Consider the following 18,230-nt stretch of genomic DNA (forward strand, 5'->3'; position numbering starts at 1 on the left):
AATTTGATAGAGGGGCAATCTATTCTTTCATTCCACGCCTTCAGGAGTACCATGTGTAACGAAATTATTGAAGACGCATTAAAATATTTGACCACAATTCAAACGAAATTCTTGTTGGTTTATTCAGGTATGCCTTCTCGAAAATCAAACTGCAGCAGCAAGAGAGGCCATATATGGACTTGGTGCCTTCTAGCACTCCAACGGCACCTTATGAAACTATGGGAACTCGATCCGTGTCAACGGTCGGGGACGGGTCGTATGGAAACCAATCGATAGTGGCTCAGCACCAACATATGAATGAGATACCAACTACAGGAGATGAATATGAATATGCACTTCCGGTTTAGATTAGGCCTATTTTCTTAAACCACGAACCTATAATAGGTCCATGCTTAAAGAAAGGAATCTGCAACATGATCCGGGGTTTATACGATATTCACAGAGAGTGCCCGGTGGTAGATGGAACTACATAACTTTGCCTCGACGCATTTTCAACTAGGATAGTCCACATTTTTTTTCTGTTGAAACTGTCAGAGGTTAAAGCGTAACGTATGTGCGACATGGTCATTGTTTATAAAATCCATTTATTAGCTCATTGCATATTATTAAACAGTAAACTATTTTTGTGTTAACAAACATTTCTAAAAGACTTTCAATTAACACCACGTAATATCCAGAGGCGGCGTCACACGTCTGTGTCTGTGTGTGTGTATGTGGGGGGGGGGGGGTGGGAGCATGTCCGGGCGGCAAAGTGTCTGAGGTGGTATGCATTCCATATATGCATGCTTTGGGGTCTGCACGGTGAGCTCTGCAACCTTACAGATGATAGAGGTAAGGAACACATATAGTTGTCAATGTGTGTGTTTTCCTTGTTAAGAATGGGTATACAACGTCGATCGGTTACTGTCCATGCAGGAGGGGTGCTTCCCTGGCTTAGTGGGCAAGGTCACTTTGGGACTTCTTAGAGCAGGTATGGATAAAGTTCCTCAGAACCACATGCTGAGTGGATCAGGTTGGTAGGAAGTTCCAAAAACACCGAAGTGAACTGGCCATTGATTGAGAGGTCATATTGAAGTAGACATTCTTTAGCAGAGATGGAGCACCAATATGTCTTCACATAGAGGTGTTCTTGAGGTAGGAGCAAAACTTCGCAGAGAATGCCGCTTATTTGAGACAGATAGCTATAGGTCTTCAATCACTGTACGTGAATGACTTTCCTGAGATCCACATTGATAGCGTTTTCAGAATGTTTATTTTACATGGTTGGCTGAAACAAGGAAGATAAATCTTGAAAGTAACCACGGTGTCTGTGCAGCATCTCGTAAATGTGTTCCCATATATATAATGACAGAATATCTGATCCAATTAAAATAATCTTTTTTCAATTGAAAGATTTTCCGACCGTTTTCAGTAATTAGCACGTACAATAAGCATTGCCAGGTTTTGGTTTGCACTTGAATAACCACAAACGGAAAGTAATATTTAGGTCCCTTCTGAATGGTCAGGTGGAATTGGGTTTCGGCTTGATTTTGATTACTGTTATCAGTACGAGCATGAAGACATCGATGAAAATTAGGAACTTAAACGTAGCATCATATGTTGAAAAGCGATCGGCAATCCAACCTGGATAAAGAAAATACAAAATAAACTAAGCGATCGTGTCAAGCAGAGCCCGATAACTTACACCCAAACTTTTCATCAGTTCATTGTATTTTAATTTGTCAACTATCACCGTCCCGATGACCTGTTGGACTGTCAGTCACATTTAATAATCGTATTTTTTTATTAAAAGATACAGGGGATTTTAATCTTTCTTTTTAAAGGATATCCAATGCTTTGCTGATTTGACTTTACCCGATGCGTTCGAATGATATATATTCAACCGAGTGGATATGCCTTACCTCCAAAGTAACCACCAACAAACATCCCAAATCCTTGAAAGACTTTATCGACAGAAAAGGCGATGTGAAATTTCTCTGGAGACGCTCTGTCCCTCAGAATCAGCGCGCCCAAAATTGCCCTTCCTCCTATCGACATTGCAGAGACACAAGACGTCACTAAGATAAGGTAGTAGTTGACGACATAAACATCGCAGAGGAGAGCAACTATGTCCGCCACTGTAGCGAAGAGAAATATTGTGACCGGATGGAAACGGTTGTTGGTTAGGACACCCACACCGACCCTGCTGAAGGTATTCCCTATTGCTGCTGTAAATGTCATGATCAGGGTGTCTCGGATGGAGACTCCTCTCTGGAGGGTATGTGGTACGAGAAATGAGTGCCAGCCGCTGTAGAGCACAAAGAAAGTCATGTTGAGACTCATTATCACGTTCAACAGAGGGTCCGCGTAGAAATCTGACTGGTGAATACTGGTGGTGATCCGTGCCAAAGTTCCAGGCTGATAGTCGTTTCCTAGAGGGATATTCAGTTGTAAAGAAGTGAAAGAATACTGGAGTTCTAAGTCGTCGATTTAGAAATATTAGATACGTGTATATCACTCGAAGTAAACTTCATGCAGAACCCGATATTAACTTTCTCATTGTGAACACTTCGAGGGAAATTTCTATTAAGATAACAATGATTCCTGAGTCCGATGGAAACTGTTCAAGCAAAAATTGAAGAATGATTATTGTCCCAACGGACCCATTGTTATCTATGTGAAATTTTAGTGATGTTTATTTTGAGTGAGGATTTACATGTATAACGTATCAGAAAATTTGGCAAAGTATCACGAGTTTATGACATTCATAACAATAGTCTGTATTATAATTGCAATCTAATACTTTTAATCACAGTTCCAGGGCAGTGCTGATGTTTTAGAATAGACAATACCCACTATTGGCCAGATCCAGGATTCCCTACGGTTCATGGGAGGGCCCCTTAAAGAGCCACACCTTTTCTTGATAAAAATCGGAGCCCTCTCACACGGTCAAGTCGTTGAGGGTCATCACTTTTGCAACTTCCGACTAAACTTCAGTTATGCTTTTATAGGCCAAAGTTAAAAAATGCAATCCTTCAAATCACCTACTCCAGCGTCTGTGCGCCAAGTGCGGGGGTGGGGCGGGACATGAACTTTTTTTTAAATATTGCCCTGCATGATCCAAAATGCCAATATAATCATATGTGATCGATCATACCGAAATGAGAGACAAGTCGCAAATCAAAATTCCTTGGAATTCGACACACAAATAAAAAAGTCAAAATTGTGAAGATTTTTTTTTTTTCATTTTCTGATTCTTCCATGTTTCATAATTACTCTGTAAAAAAGATGAGTGAAATTGATGACGGGAATATGATAAAAAAGCAGTTTCGGCTTGATTTCCTCACCTTTTGTATCCCGACGGATGCAGCTATTACAGTCATGTTTTCCTTTCCCCGTTTCTTCCTCTCCTCGTTCTTCTTCTTCTCTTTTACTACCAATAGAGCTACTCAGAACTTTCTGATAACCACGTTCGATATTCTCATCAGAGTCCAGCTTTATACCAACAGCACAAGGAATAATGTGTGCCACCAGACCACTAATGATAAGCAATCCACCTCTCCAGCCATATGCTTTACGTAACAGTTCAGCCAAAAATGGTATTAGAACCATACCAGTCCCATAGCCAGTCTTTCCAAGACTATAGAGTAGATTGTAATTGTTTGAAGCAACACGATTTAATGTCATAATAGAACAAACCATTATTACACAATGTCCAAGACCTATTAGAAGAACAAAAAACATGTTAAAAATGAAATACTCTATTAAAGCTTTTGATGTGTGTTTTTTCTGTAAAAGAAATCAAATGGACAGATTTGTGGGATATACACATAATTTTTATTTCTAAATCACGTAACTTAACCCAACATTACACCAGATTTCTCGTATTTAATGCAAATGGTTTTGGCACTATAGTCATGACGTCATGAAGTCAGGCAAGTAAATAAAGATGAAAGGCCAGGCCGTATGACTATGAAATCATATGATATACCTTGGCAAAGACGAATGTTCAATATTATGTTGAGAAAAAACCGGAACCTGAAAATTATTTCAACTCAGGAATGCAGAAATCTTTATACTCTTAGAAGTTCTCAAGATCAATGTAGCGATTAAATATATGTAAATATTTAACCAATGAACAATAGCATGAAAACGTGACGCGAGCATTTGTTGCAAGCCACTTACAGCGCTTCTAAAATCGTTAAAAAGAGTGGAAAACATTTCAAATGTAGCATTATGTAATTAAGCTCTGTTTAAACCGTTTTTTGGTCACCCTTCAGCAGAAGATGATGATGTGTTGGGAAAAAGGGAGACAAGTATTTTGGAAGAGTGGATAAAGATCAAGAGGAACATAAAGACAAAAACCATATTGATTGAAAGATGAAGATTACCTGTAATTGAAAGAAATATTGCCATTTGAGCGTTGGTGGTTGACATGGATGTTAACACCACTCCTACTGGAGATAGACACGCCCCAGACACAAGGAGGAAACGGCGGATTGAATGACGTTGGTAGAGGGCAACAATTATTGGAGCTGTAAAGATGGTCAACATCAAGATTTATAATAATTTTTATGTGACTTTTGATATTATTGATAATAACAATGAATATAATCACGGGTATAAATCCGTGACGTCTTTTTTATTTATTTTTTTAACAAGTGCACACCTAGTTATCAATAATCATTTCCATTTATTTAAATGCAGGATAAAGGGGCATTGCCGATTTAATGCCTTGCTCACGGGCAAAGGCGCTGTGGCCGGTAATCGAACCCCGGACTTTCCACGGATAGCCAGGCGCATTAGACCATTCGGCCACGGCACCTCCACGGCCACGGCATCTCATGCAATTTAAGTGGGGGAATGAACAAATAGACCCCCCAGCAATAGGTGTGACGCAAGGATTTACGCCAGTGAATATTATACATGTGTACATTAAAAATTGAGGGCAAAAATACTGGAAACAATCTGAATGACAGAGGCATAAACACTAGCGTATCTACGGGGGGGGGGGGCAGACTGCCCCCTGACTAGTCACAACCAATGCAAGGGACATATCCCTGCCCCCCCCCCCTGACGAGTCTTGTAGACTTTTTTTTTTTTTTGCTTGTCAAATTTTTTTATCTGGTACGAAATCCTCTATTTGTGGTTGAAGACCTTGTTTTTTTGCTTGTCAAATTTTTTGGCGGACGAATTTGCCCCCCCCCCCTGTGGAAAATCCTAGGTACGCCACTGGGCATAACATTTCAAGTCTTAGCACAAAATATTACTGAAAATAAGGAATTTGTCGCACGATTTCAGTGGATTTTTATGTCGTTTTCAGGAGAAATTAAACAAATGCCGAGAGGACTGATTGAGGGCACCCCTCCCCCATATTTACGCAAGGATTGCAAGGTCTAATCCATCATGCACATTGAATTTCCGAATAGAATCTTGTAGAATGACCTTGCTCAATTCTACTCACATAAACAGGCTTGCCTGTTTTTCATTACTGGGGCAACCACCCAATTCACTTCAAGCAGTCAGGCTGCGGACCAAGCTGCCGACATACTTGCTTGAATATAGTCATTTTTTTCTCATGAATCCCCATCAGAGACGTCGGCAAGCTATGCTATATAAGATCAATCACGTCATTGTGCCTTTCCCGTTTCTTTTAAATACAATTGTGCTAAAATTAAAAAGTTAGTGAACCCTCCATCGTGCACTTCTTTATACCGAGTGTTCAATGCAGAAAACAACACTACGATGTTCGGCGAGCCCAGAGTAACAAACGAGTATCGAATCATCTGACTTCACAATTAAATATCTAGAACATGGCAGAACTTGTACACTGGCGGAGTTCACTAACTTTTGGGCACCACTGTATGTAACTCCCACGTACGGAATGGTGATGCACCCGTGTTCTTGTAAAGTATAGTATTATGAGAGGGGTGGGGGCATTTCTCTTATCTTCAGGTTCTCGTTTAGGTGTTCCACGGAGGAGCAGCCCAGGTATGAATTGAGATAATCTAAAATGTCGTGCGCGAAGCGCACATGGAGATGGTTACCATTTTCTTCTTTCCACAATCATCTTCTTCGGTCGCCTCTTTCGAGCGGGGAGGTCCGTGCATTTAAAATTAAAATTCAGTTTCGTTTAATGTGTAATCTTATCAAAACAGATTAAAGATTTATTCTCACCTGGAAAACTGCTGAATGCACTAAAAAGACCAAGAGCAATTCCTATATCGGTTGGTGTCGTTCTAAGACTCCGGTTGATGTCTTCCAAGTAGATACCTATTGTCTTGATAATTCCCACATGGCCACAGGTTCTTAAAAATGTTACTAACACTATTATAAAACTTTCAGAAGTTACCATCGCGTAAAAGTTACCAGCCATTTTTTCAGAGACACTGCAAGTTCAAAAACCTTTTGATCGATAAGTAACACAACAAATTAACCTGAAGAATGTGTGATATCACTGTCGTGTATAGCACATTATATGTTTGATATATCTCTCTGATATATCCCGTTTCTGTGTGAGGAATGAATATCATTGCTTTAATTGATAAAGCATGATTAACCAACAATCCTTTGAAAAAAGTTAATAGCAGAAAAAAACACCAACTAGATCTTGAACTGGGCCATGTTAATATAGCGTGTTAAACGCACGATGGCACTGCGTGGTCGGTGCACGTAGCCAGTGTCCTACCATAAATACATACCAAACGTATTCAAAATAAAAATAGACAAAAAAATCCTTTACAACAATCTTATAAACCCCGAAAGCCAGAGTTTGCCATGTACAATGGTGCGTATGAATGGACATGAATAATAAAAAATGGGATTCTTTTGAAATAAATATTACTTGTGTGATACAAGCGGACAATGCAAATAGCACAATTTGGCAGTTGAAATAATCACTGAACCTATACACGGGTTTTTTTTAACCGTTACCGTTCTAAATATCGTTTTCTCACCCTCTTGTTCGATCGAATTACAGAGGTTTTCATAATCTTCACGGAAATCCTCTTTATTTTGTGTATAAAAAAAGGATAATTCAGTGTTACCTTGTATTATTCAATCTTGTTTTCTTTTAATCCTATTTTATTGCAAAAAGTAATTTGTAGATACAACAGTAAACCACATCCATTACATATTCATGGTGATGTGCAAAGTATTGCTTCAATAAAACAATGAAAACATTTGAAATCCATGTCACCTTCATGTTTTAAGCGATCATGCCATTGTTCCCTTTTAACGGCAATGCTGATTGCAGAAAACAATAAGCGTAAGTTGTTAATTGAAATAATTATGCAATTTGTTATATATTTCTTCGTAGAATAAACAATTACAATCATAAATACCTTCAACTCACATAATTTAGTCCACAATTGTTAACTAAATACACAGATAATGCTTGATACAGAACAGAAAATTTCAAGACGTAAAACGTATTTGTCTCCGATGATGATAATAAAATATATTGGTGAAGGTTTGAGGACAATACACCATTCAAAGATTTGAAAAAAAATAAGCAGAATTAATTTTTGTGACGTAATATGCCAGCAGCTTCGCCATATCTGAAGTATCATTTTCTCAGAAATTTTGCAAATGGGTTTATTTTAGGATATCCCTTTTCTCCCAGAAGAAAAGATTCTAATTAGTCAACAATTACAAAATTGAAATTTATGCATTTTATATTGCATAACATGTGGGGCAACAGCTCGTATATTTCATGTTTTTAATTTCATTTATTTCCACAAAATAGAATATATGCCTATTCAAAGCAACGTATGTGTTAAAATAGTGGTGGACCAAAAACATGCTCATAAGACGTGTTCGGAAGGCCCAAATAACATTCATAAACATACTACATAATACATGAAACATAATAGGGCCTATATTATGCATAATCATAAAAATACAAATGCCATAAGATAGGACAGGAGAGAAGAGAAGAAGGGAACGTACAACTAAGTTTATTTGTCAAAACAAACGGGTTGCTGTATTGACAATAAATGTCGTTTGTAACTAATATTAAAAATATTGACTGCTTGAGGTAAACGCAGGGCTACGAAGTGAAGTCACAATCGACCTACCGGCAGCTGGCTTGCTTCAGGCATTAAACCATAATTCCTGCATCTCCTGAAGTAAATAACATTTCGTCCGTTGAATAAGACACACACACACACACGAGAAATGCAATACCTGTCATTTGCATTTATCCATTCAAAAAAATAACAGCCTCCTTTGCTCTCTGCCTGTTCCGCCTTCGCTCCTGAATGGTTGATTGAGACGCATGTGAGCATGTGCGCGACCGTGACGCAAGGTTCTCTATAAGACAAACAAACATAACATTGTAGCGCAGGCCCTTGTTACGAAGATGAATAATTGCCTGTGAGAAGGTTTTGATAACATCTCTCATCTCTCATACAGACAACAAACGAGTTGAAAAGAGGAATGCGCCAATTATTAAGTCCAGGCGAAACAAAAGAGGGGTCGATTGAAAAGACTGTAGCTTACGTAGTTTTAAATGGAGTGGACATGGTGTCTACTTCCTTGACATCAAAAAAAAAAATAGAAATGGTTCCTTTTGAATAATTAGGTGGTGTTAGGTTTTGGCTTGCATGTGATTACTGCGATGAGGACGAGAATGAAGATATCGATGAGAGTTAAGAGCTTGAACGTAGCATCAAAGGATGAAAAGTGATCGGCAGTCCAACCTGAACAGAGAAAATACAAAGTGAAATAAGAGGCAATGTGAAGAAGAGCTGAATAATGATAGCCAAAGTTTAAGTAATCCACGGCTAAAACACAAGTTTCGAGATCAAAGGAAATTGTGTTTATCGTCATTATACAAGGTGAATAATTTCAAGTCGATTTCCTTGGTGAAATTGTAAGCTTTCAACTAAGCATATTCATGGCATAGGCCCTAAGATGTTTTTTTTACTATTATTTACAATAATCGACTTGGAACTAAGTTGAGTTGAAAAACACTTGTGCATTTATTCCTTCTTTGTTTTATCGTGCAGTGCTTAATAGCTGCTTTAATTTCTACCGTATTCATTAAAATCGTACTATGTTTAGTGAAAATAATGTACACCCTTACATGTCGAAAATCGTTCATATATATATATATATATATGTATATATATATCTTACCTCCTAAGTAACCACCTAGAAACATCCCACAACCTTGGAAGAATTTGTCGACTGAGTAGGCGATGTGAAATTTCTCTGGAGACGCTCTGTCCCTCAAGATCAGCGCTCCCAAAACTGCACTTCCTCCGATCGACATTGCGGAGACACATGACGTCACTAAGATAAGGTAGTAGTTGTTGACATAAACATCGCAGAGGAGAGCAACTATATCCAGCAATGTAGCGAAGAGAAATATTGTGACCGGATGGAAACGGTTGTTGGTTAGGACACCTACAGCAACCCTGCTGAAGGTATTCCCTATTGCTGCTGTAAATGTCATGATCAGGGTGTCTCGGATGGAGATTCCTCTCTGCAGAGCATGTGGTACAAGAAAGGAATGCCAGCCACTATGGAGCACATAGAAAGTCAAATTGAGAATTATTATCACATTCAACAGAGGGTCCATGTAAAAATCTGACTGGTGAATACTGCTGACGATCCTAGCGAAAGTTTCAAGATATCGAGGCTCGCAGTTGTTTCCTTGAGGTGAATTCAGTTGTAAGGAAGTAAGGGGGAAATGGAAAAGTCGTTAATTTACAAATAGAACATGTATATTACGTGCATCAGTGTATAGATATACACTGTAAAAAAGGGTCGGATGTTTACAATTTATTTATGTTTTCTCCAAGACCTATTGTTGAAATGTCATGTTTTATGCCCAAAATGAATGAAATTATGGAAATATATGTATAGGTGCTTATCAATTTTTAAGTCAGATAAAAACAAATGTACATCATGAAAATAAGTTTCAGGAAAATCTCTAATGAAATATTGTCCCAACGTAACGAATTCCTCATTTGCTACATGCGAGTGATGGGTATTCGCATGTTTTCAAAACAATCCATCATTTCATAAAATAGGAATATATTTAATAATTTTAAGCCTTTGAAATAGTCTTCTGGCAGTTTCAGAATAAGTGTTGGAGCCTAAAGATGCTGTCGTGAAACGATATCCACAGTGGCGGACCCAGGATTTCTTAAAGTGAGCCCCCACTAAAGGTTCCGACTTTTTTCACACACTCTGACAAACTCACATGTTTCAGACAAGGAAGAAAAAAAATCATCAATCTAATCAATACCTCCATTTGCACAGGGATACAAGTTTCATTATCTGTTGGTTTTCCATTAGCCTATCTGTAGTTTTTGCATCCGTCCCTCCCAACTTCTTACCTTCTGTATTACAACAGCAGCGCCCATGGCTTGCCAGGTTTGTACTTTCTTCTTCCTCCTGTACTATTTCTTCTACTATTTCTTCTTCTGCTATTTCTTCTTCCACTAGGTCTTCTATACTAGTGGGGCTGTTTGGAAGTCCCTGATAGCCACGTTCCGTATTATCATCTGATTCCAGCATAATACCAACAGCACATGGAATCAGGTGTGTCATCAAGCCACTAATGATAAGCAAACCACCTCTCCAGCCAAAGATATTACGTAGCAATTCAGCAAAAAGTGGTATCATAACCATACCGGTCCCATATCCAGTCATACCAAGGCTAAACAGTAGATTGTAGTTGCTCGAAGCAACACGATGTAATGTCATAATAGTACAAACCATTACGACGCAGTTTCCAAAACCTATAGGTTAAAAAAAAGTTACTTGAAAAACGTGCAACAGAAATCAACTTAAGAACTACCAGAAAGGACTCAGACTACCCAATCATTTCATAACAGAAAATGAAGAAATTGATTTCGATGAACAAGGATATTTCTCTCTCATATAATTATGTCAAATCTACTTTATTCGTTATTATGTTCATGTAGAACAATTAATGTTTATCATGAAAAGTATCACAATTAAAGCCGATATTGCACTATAACTCGTCTACAGTCCGTGAACTACCCGGCACAGGCATTAGGCGGACCCTGGATCCGGCCCGCTGTAAGACTTCGCTCTTCACAGAATTCAATATTTTAGGGACAGCTAACCCTCACTACAAAAAGCTTTCTAATTACACATCACAAAAGTTTTAACCATCTCCGATGAGGATTCATTTTTTTTAAATAAAACGTGTAATGACTTGCCAGTGGGTTATACTTTCGGACCGGTCATTCATTTTGTTTCGGACGTATACCGGCCTTATTCAGCATTTCGTTGAAAACGACAACGTGACAACAACGATTATGTTTGGGTCACGTGACAAAACGATGCAACAGTAAAAAAAAATATTAAAAAATTATAATCATCCATTTGTCTAATGGATGTAAAAGATCACCTGTAATTGAAAGAAATGTTGCCACTTGACCGTTGGTGGTTGCTATGGAAGTCAACGCCACTCCCAATGGAGATAGACACGCCCCGGATATAAGCAGGAAACGGCGGATTGAACGACGACGAAAGAGGGCGGCAATTACTGGAGCTGTACCAAGACAAATACATATACAGTATTATAAGGCTTTATGCTTATGTTACACAATTCAGTTGAAACTTTTACTACATTTAGCAAGCGCTTATGAAATGTGTGGGCACAATTATGCGCAAGTATCGCATACATTCGTGATTCCGAAGCTTCGTTATTCCGAAGCTTCGTAATTCCGAAGGTTCGTAAGTCCGAAAACGAAATGAGGTTCGTAATTCCGAAGGTTCGTTAGTCCGAAAACAAAGTGAGGTCCGTTAATCAGAAAACGAAATGAGGTTCGTAATTCCGAAGGTTCGTTAGTCCGAATACGTAATGATTGACGAACCTTATTTCGTTTTCGGACTAACGAACCTTCGGAACATCGAACCTTATTTTGTTTTCGGATTATCGAACCTTCGGAATAACGCCACAAATGTTCGGATTAACGAACCCTTTTACGTTTTCGGATTAACGAACATCGAGGTATAGGCAATTTACATGTTTCGTGATTACGAACCTTCGGAATAAAGAACCTTCGGAATTACGAAGTGTAACCCAATTATGAGCCGTTTTCCAGGGGTCGCATATTATTTTTTTAATGGATGCGTGTGTGGTAAACATTTTCTCTCCCCTCTTTTGATAGTCCAAAATAACATTTTTGAGTCGGAATATAAACCCCTCAAAAAAGTTTAGAAATCTGAGTTTGGCCATTCATTTCTCCCACTTACCAATTTTACACAATGCATTTTTGATATCATTAAAAAGGTCATTTAATTCTCTTTAAAATGATCTCATGCTTGTTATGATCGTGCCATCGCGAAAAGAGCAGAATTTAAAAGTGTTGGATGAGGTCTGAATTGAAAAGCTGCAAAACGAGCAAAAATAGTCATGAAGGGTAAATAAAGAACATGATTCTTTTGTCTGTGTCAATCATGTCAATATAGATGAAAGTCCATTCAAATCAAACCCCTGCTCCTTCAATTTTGATGTTTTGTTGTGGTTTATGTAGTGATGATTCTGTGAGTTAACATGGTTTAGTCGTATGTGGTTTGTAATACACATGCATGGTTGTTGTATTTGCTTGGGCAGAGGTGTGATTGATTGCATGAAAACAAAAGAAACCACTGATAAACTCACTCATCACTCAAACAATGACTTTCAATATTTTGTCATTTTGCAACTTTTGAAATTTGGCCTTGCCCCACATTTCAAGGCACGGCATCTCTATGTGGACCATAATAACATCATGTAGGGTATCATTTAAAAAAAAAGTAAATGGTCTATTCATTGGTATCAATAACCCATTAATATTCACTGAAGTTGAGGAAAGATTATCGATCAAAATTAGATTTCCAGACCTTTTCGTGAGGAGTTTATGATATACAAGTATACATATATATATTAAAAGGGGGGAGGGGGGTGGGGTATTTTTGTTAGAAAGTGCCCTCCGATCAATAAAGGGTCCGCTTTCTGCCCCATACCGAACGGATATTTGCCGGACTAAGGTACTGTACATTAAGTTTTATACTACTTCCCTGCATTGAGAGTAATGCGTCATGACCTGGGACTATCTTGATCTTTATCATGTTTTGCTTTGACTGTAAATTTCTTTCCTTTACTGTGACCTCAATAACGTGATATCGAATAAAAACCAAATGATGCATGTCTTCATTCGTCTATTATGCGACATATTAACCCCCGTTCAGGCTGTGTTCAATCCATTGCACAAAGCCTAACGACTTCGTAAAAGATTAATTCCACCCCAGAAAAATGTCGATTAGATTCAAGAGAGAAAAATGAAACCGGCATAATATTACTTGGAGAAGGTTTACGGTTCGCCATGTGCAATATAAAGAAGGGAAGGAAATACAGGCAGAAAGATTGAAATGGAAAGACGATATAGGTTGAAAAGGGGAAATTAGAGGTATTCTTTTCTTGAAAGTGAGTGAAGACCTGAAAAGAATTGTAAACCAGATGAGATGAGCTGAATATGGATTGAGTAGCTTTGGTTTCAGGGGCCGCGGAACGGTTTTCAAAGTGGGGGGGGGGGGGGCTGAGCCAAAAGTGAGGGGGCTGACCATGCTGAAGCCCCCCAGCCCCCCCCCCCCCGGTTCCGCGGCCCCTGGGTTCGAGTAGTAGTAGCATGAAGTGAAGAGGCTATACGACGTTTCGGACAGGTTGCATAAAATTGAACATTAATTTTATCAAAGGCGGGTGTAAAATAAGAAAACTATGACATATCAAAGTTTCGCTTATTCTTCACAAAAAATTCTATACACAATTCAGTTATAATTATGCAAATGAGAGGGTCGAAGATGTCCCTCACTCACTATTATTTTGTTTTATATTGTTAGAAGTATGCAATATTTCAATTTTACAGATTTAACAAAAAGGAGTAACTTAACTGAACCATAAAGTGTTGAAACAACGGTAATGTCACATGTCCAGGGAGGAATAAAACTTTGTTTCAAATGACAACGAGGAGAGAATTAGAATATTATATATTTTAGATTATAAAAAAAAAAAAATGAGTGACATCATCAGTCCTCTCATTTGCATACAGACAAGGATGTGCATGCAACTGTTTTGTTAAATTAAGCGAAAATTAAAAATATCTCAACTTTCTTATTTCGTATGCAAGTTTGATGAAATTTTCAGTGTTATGCTTGTTGGATTTTTCCTTTTTGTTCAAGTGGACTTGTCCTTTAAATGGATTGAATACGGCCTCAACACGAGAGAGGATTGATCGCATAATGAACTCATGTGCATGCATCATTAATCGTGAAGTAGGCCTATGCCTTTCGACCTGGTAAAGGCCCGGTCCCACTGCACTTACGGATGCAGAGAGGATGTAAAAATGAAAAAAAATCGTGCCATCCGTTGGAAAACGTTATGCATCCGTTATGAACTCATTGCATACATGCATCGTACGCTCTACCCATCGAGCATCAGTCCACTGTGATTTCATCCGCGCAAAAAAAGCTTTGAGCCTCACAAAACTTAATGAACGGATGAACTCTCCGCCGCGGCGGTACGGTGTAAATCCGCAACATATTATACGTGCAACAAACGTTCCATGTTCGTTATCATCCGTTAAACGTCGGTTGTATCCTCGCTGCATCCTCTCAACTCACATCCACCAAAGCCGAACAACGGAAAGAGGGAGGAAAGATAGGGGCATGGAAGGTCTATAAATTGTTAGTAGCACGGAAATAGAACAGATTTAAGCTTATAAATAATCTCGTAAATAAAGTATTCACTGCCCCCGGTAACCCCTTCGGAGCTGTCATCCACTTCCATCAGCTCGATCTCCGATGAACTTCCGTTTAACATCCGCGGTATATACTACCCACGTCCGTTCCTTTCCGCTATATGTGTTCGCATATTTTGTCCATTTGTGGAGCGGATGAAAACGCATGGTCAGAGCCATCCCCGAAATTTTGCTCGTCCGCTGTCTCCTTTATGAATACGTTTTGTATCCGTCGGCCAGTGGGACGAGGACTTATCTGTACAGGTTTCTGTCTTCTGACCTTATGGTTTCTGTCTCTCCCTCTCACGCACTCATGCCTTATACGCAAACACACACACACCCGCGCACGCACCCATGCTTCTCACGCAAACACCCTTGCACGCATTCACATCCTCTCTCGCACACCCTATAACACCCACAAACCTCACCAGCCCACAAATACCCACACGCAACAGCGCGCAACCACACACAGTTATCGAAACACAGTCTCGTGGTATGACAATTGTAGACTCACTTAAAAGTTGGGGCGTGTGTTTGGGCCTCGTACACTGAGAAAAAATCCACTAACAGAGACAATAACAATGACAATAACATTATTCCAATGTCACCCAAAGAGTGGGTATTGGAAAAAATAATCATACAAAAATCATCAAGAGTATTTCATCAAGTAATTTACAAACAGATACATTTGATCAAAATAAAAAGAAATATTAGCATTAAAAATAATTTGATAATTGTGGTTGAAATATTATACCTTGAAGCTTCCAAGAAATAATCAAAATTTACATATGATTAAAAAGAGAAAAATGCAAATAACGACATCATCATATCGTTGGATATTATACCACAGTTGAAAAGCTAAAAATATTATAGCGTAGCAAAGTTTTAGAAAATTTGAAAATTAGGCCTACAGTTAAAATAATGAATCAATGCCCTCAAGCTTCAAAAACCACTGCTTTAAAACTTAGCTTTTAATTTAAAAAAATAGCATATCTCTAACGGAAGGCACGTAAATGCATCAGCATTTCATTGGCTGTTATATATGTACCACTATTCAATTAAAAGCTCAAAATATTGAATTTCGAGCATTTAGAACGAAGCATGATTTCCATGCAAAACTTAAAAAGGGGTTGGAACGGGTGTCTGTTTTTTCACAATTAAATAGCTGATTCATTTTGAGTGTATTCGGGCTTTCAGTGTAATATCTTTTAAGATGAAACTTTCTTCAGCAAAAGAAGGACAAATGAATAGATGGTTGAATTCATCACCAATTGATTGAAGCTTGCATAATGTACAAAGCCTCATATTTCTTTGACGATTTTCATATCTTCCTGAGACAATATACTGTAGGAAGCCGATGATGTCCACAACGCAATCTACAAAAAGTGATTCTATCTTTTTAATTCATATTGATGAGGTGACTTTCTTAACGGACATTTTCTTTGAAAATTCTGTAGTTATAGTATCCCTAAATTAGACCCCAAAAGAGCCAATCTGGAATAAAATTATTGGAAATGGTTTTTTGACTGATTTGAGTAGGTATGGGTGTCAACATTTACCCAAAAAAAGTTAGGAGGAATACGGGTTGGGGAAAGTGCTTTTTTTAAAGGTCAAAGGTCAATTACCTTTTCGTACATACTGTATAATGGTATCTCTGAGATGGAAAGGTGCAGATTGATGATAATGGTGTCAAAATGCACAAATTCTTACCAGAATATCAAATAGAATAAAATTAATGACCTAGAATGCACATTCACCTATAAAATTCAAGGTCAAAGCCTTTCAAAAGGTCAATGACCTTTTTTACATTATATACCATACCGTATAATGGTATCTCTGAGATGATAAGGTACATGCTGGTGATCATGGTGTCAAAATGTACAGATTCTTACAAGAAGATCAAATAAAATAAACTTAAGTACCTAGCTAGAATGCACATTCACCAATAAAATTCAAGGTCAAAGGTCAATGACCTTTTATACGACATATACCATATTATATAATTGTATCTCTAAGATAAAACGGTGCAGGTTGGTGTTCTTGGTGTCAAAACACGCATATTCTTACAGGAAGATAAAATAAAATTAAGCATCGAGAATGCACATTCACCCATAAAATTCAAGGACAAAGGTCAATGTCCTTTTTAACATTAGATAATAATAATGGTATCTCTGAGATAAAACACCGCAGGTTGGTGATCTTGGTGCCAAAATCCAGAGACTTGTACAAGACGATTAAACAACACTAAAATAAGTATAAAGAATAAACTTTCACCCTTGAAATCCTAGATCAGAGGAAATATATAATCTATATGATATAAAAATAACCAAAAACAATATCTTTTGTGTTCATATTTTATATCTGAACAATGTAAATAACCATGGCTAATTTGTAATGAAAACATGGAGGTTTCATAATTTCGGTCTGAAATAATGAAGGCCATGGAGAATGTATTTAGGGGTCAGAGGTCAATGAGCCCTTTCAAAAATATCAGTGGAAATTAAGTTTAAAAAGTTGATAACCAAATAACACTTTTTCATATACTGCGATGCATTGCCAAAAGCACTGAAAAAATAAATGAAATCAAGTATATAATTTGAAATGATTTTTATATTAAGTAGCAGCATTTAATGCATCATTATATCTAAATCAAGGTTGTTGTGTCTTTTCTCTCCAGCGATAGGCCACTCACCTCAATGCTATAATAAATACTATAAACTATTAGCTTAATCTTCTGAAAATGGATAGGACAGGTCTAACTCTCATGTCACAGCTAGCATCATCTGAGAGCATTTCCAAACAGCAGAGGGATGATGATGATGATGATGAAATGAAGGCCATCATTAGAGCTGCAGCTTCTGTCATATACATGTAGTAAATTATATATATATCAACTTCAACAAAGGTGAATTCCCGTATTATTAGTACCTTTCATCAGTTCATTGCGAGCTGCCAGAATCTCTTGTGATGCTAATGCTGCAAGACAAAACTTCATATCTGCTCTCTGCCGTGCGTCACCCATGATGCTATTTCTACTAGGTATCAGTTTGTACAAGGATCATGTTTTTGGTCCAGAACAACTGATTGTTATCATGCACAAATTAGGCATATAACAATGAAATTCAAAAGGAGATAATAGCTTACAAGTACACATCCATCGACCTAACAAAACTCCTACAACACCACTTCCAGTTCTTGATAATCAAGCTGTGCAATTATCAGTAATAACATAGATCCTGGTCTGATATCCCTTGACAGAACGTTAGGCTTTCATTGAATGGGCCAGATCAAAGTCTTGAAAATGTCAGAAGGTTTTCAAAAGTTCAATTACTCTTTGCTGAAGTTGATATATATAATTTACTTCATCTATGACAAAAAAAGCTGCAGCTCTAATGATTGCCTTATTTTAATTCTTCGTCATTGTCCCTGGCTATATGAAAATGTTCTCGGATGATGCTTGCCATAAGACTTAGGCCTCTCCTTTCC

At 37.9% G+C, this 18,230-nt stretch overlaps 2 protein-coding genes across 4 annotated transcripts in view; both read right to left on the reverse strand.

The window, feature by feature from the left end:
* Nucleotides 1-567: 567 nt before the first annotated feature.
* On the reverse strand, nt 568-6,706 carry LOC129280560 (monocarboxylate transporter 13-like). Its single transcript, XM_054916560.2, has 5 exons — nt 6,157-6,706; nt 4,371-4,514; nt 3,327-3,701; nt 1,902-2,411; nt 568-1,623 (listed from the first exon to the last, which is right to left on the reverse strand). The coding sequence occupies exons 1-5, from the start codon at nt 6,353-6,355 to the stop codon at nt 1,502-1,504; spliced, it is 1,350 nt and encodes a 449-aa protein (XP_054772535.2). The 5' UTR covers nt 6,356-6,706; the 3' UTR covers nt 568-1,501.
* The window catches only part of LOC129279897 (monocarboxylate transporter 13-like), a 36,980-nt gene continuing 24,906 nt past the window's right edge, over nt 6,157-18,230 (reverse strand). For 2 of the 3 annotated variants that reach the window (XM_064112378.1, XM_064112379.1), the window contains exons 2-5: nt 11,372-11,515; nt 10,329-10,733; nt 9,121-9,639; nt 7,037-8,681 (exon numbers count right to left, since the gene is read on the reverse strand). In XM_064112378.1, the coding sequence (XP_063968448.1) occupies nt 8,560-8,681; nt 9,121-9,639; nt 10,329-10,733; nt 11,372-11,515 (1,190 nt within the window). In that variant the 3' untranslated portion in view covers nt 7,037-8,559. Of the gene's footprint in view, nt 8,682-9,120; nt 9,640-10,328; nt 10,734-11,371; nt 11,516-18,230 lie in introns of all 3 variants that reach the window. The other variant, XM_064112380.1, reaches the window with a different exon arrangement.

Source organism: Lytechinus pictus, chromosome 17 (assembly GCF_037042905.1).
Source record: "Lytechinus pictus isolate F3 Inbred chromosome 17, Lp3.0, whole genome shotgun sequence".
Lineage (NCBI taxonomy): Eukaryota > Metazoa > Echinodermata > Echinoidea > Temnopleuroida > Toxopneustidae > Lytechinus > Lytechinus pictus.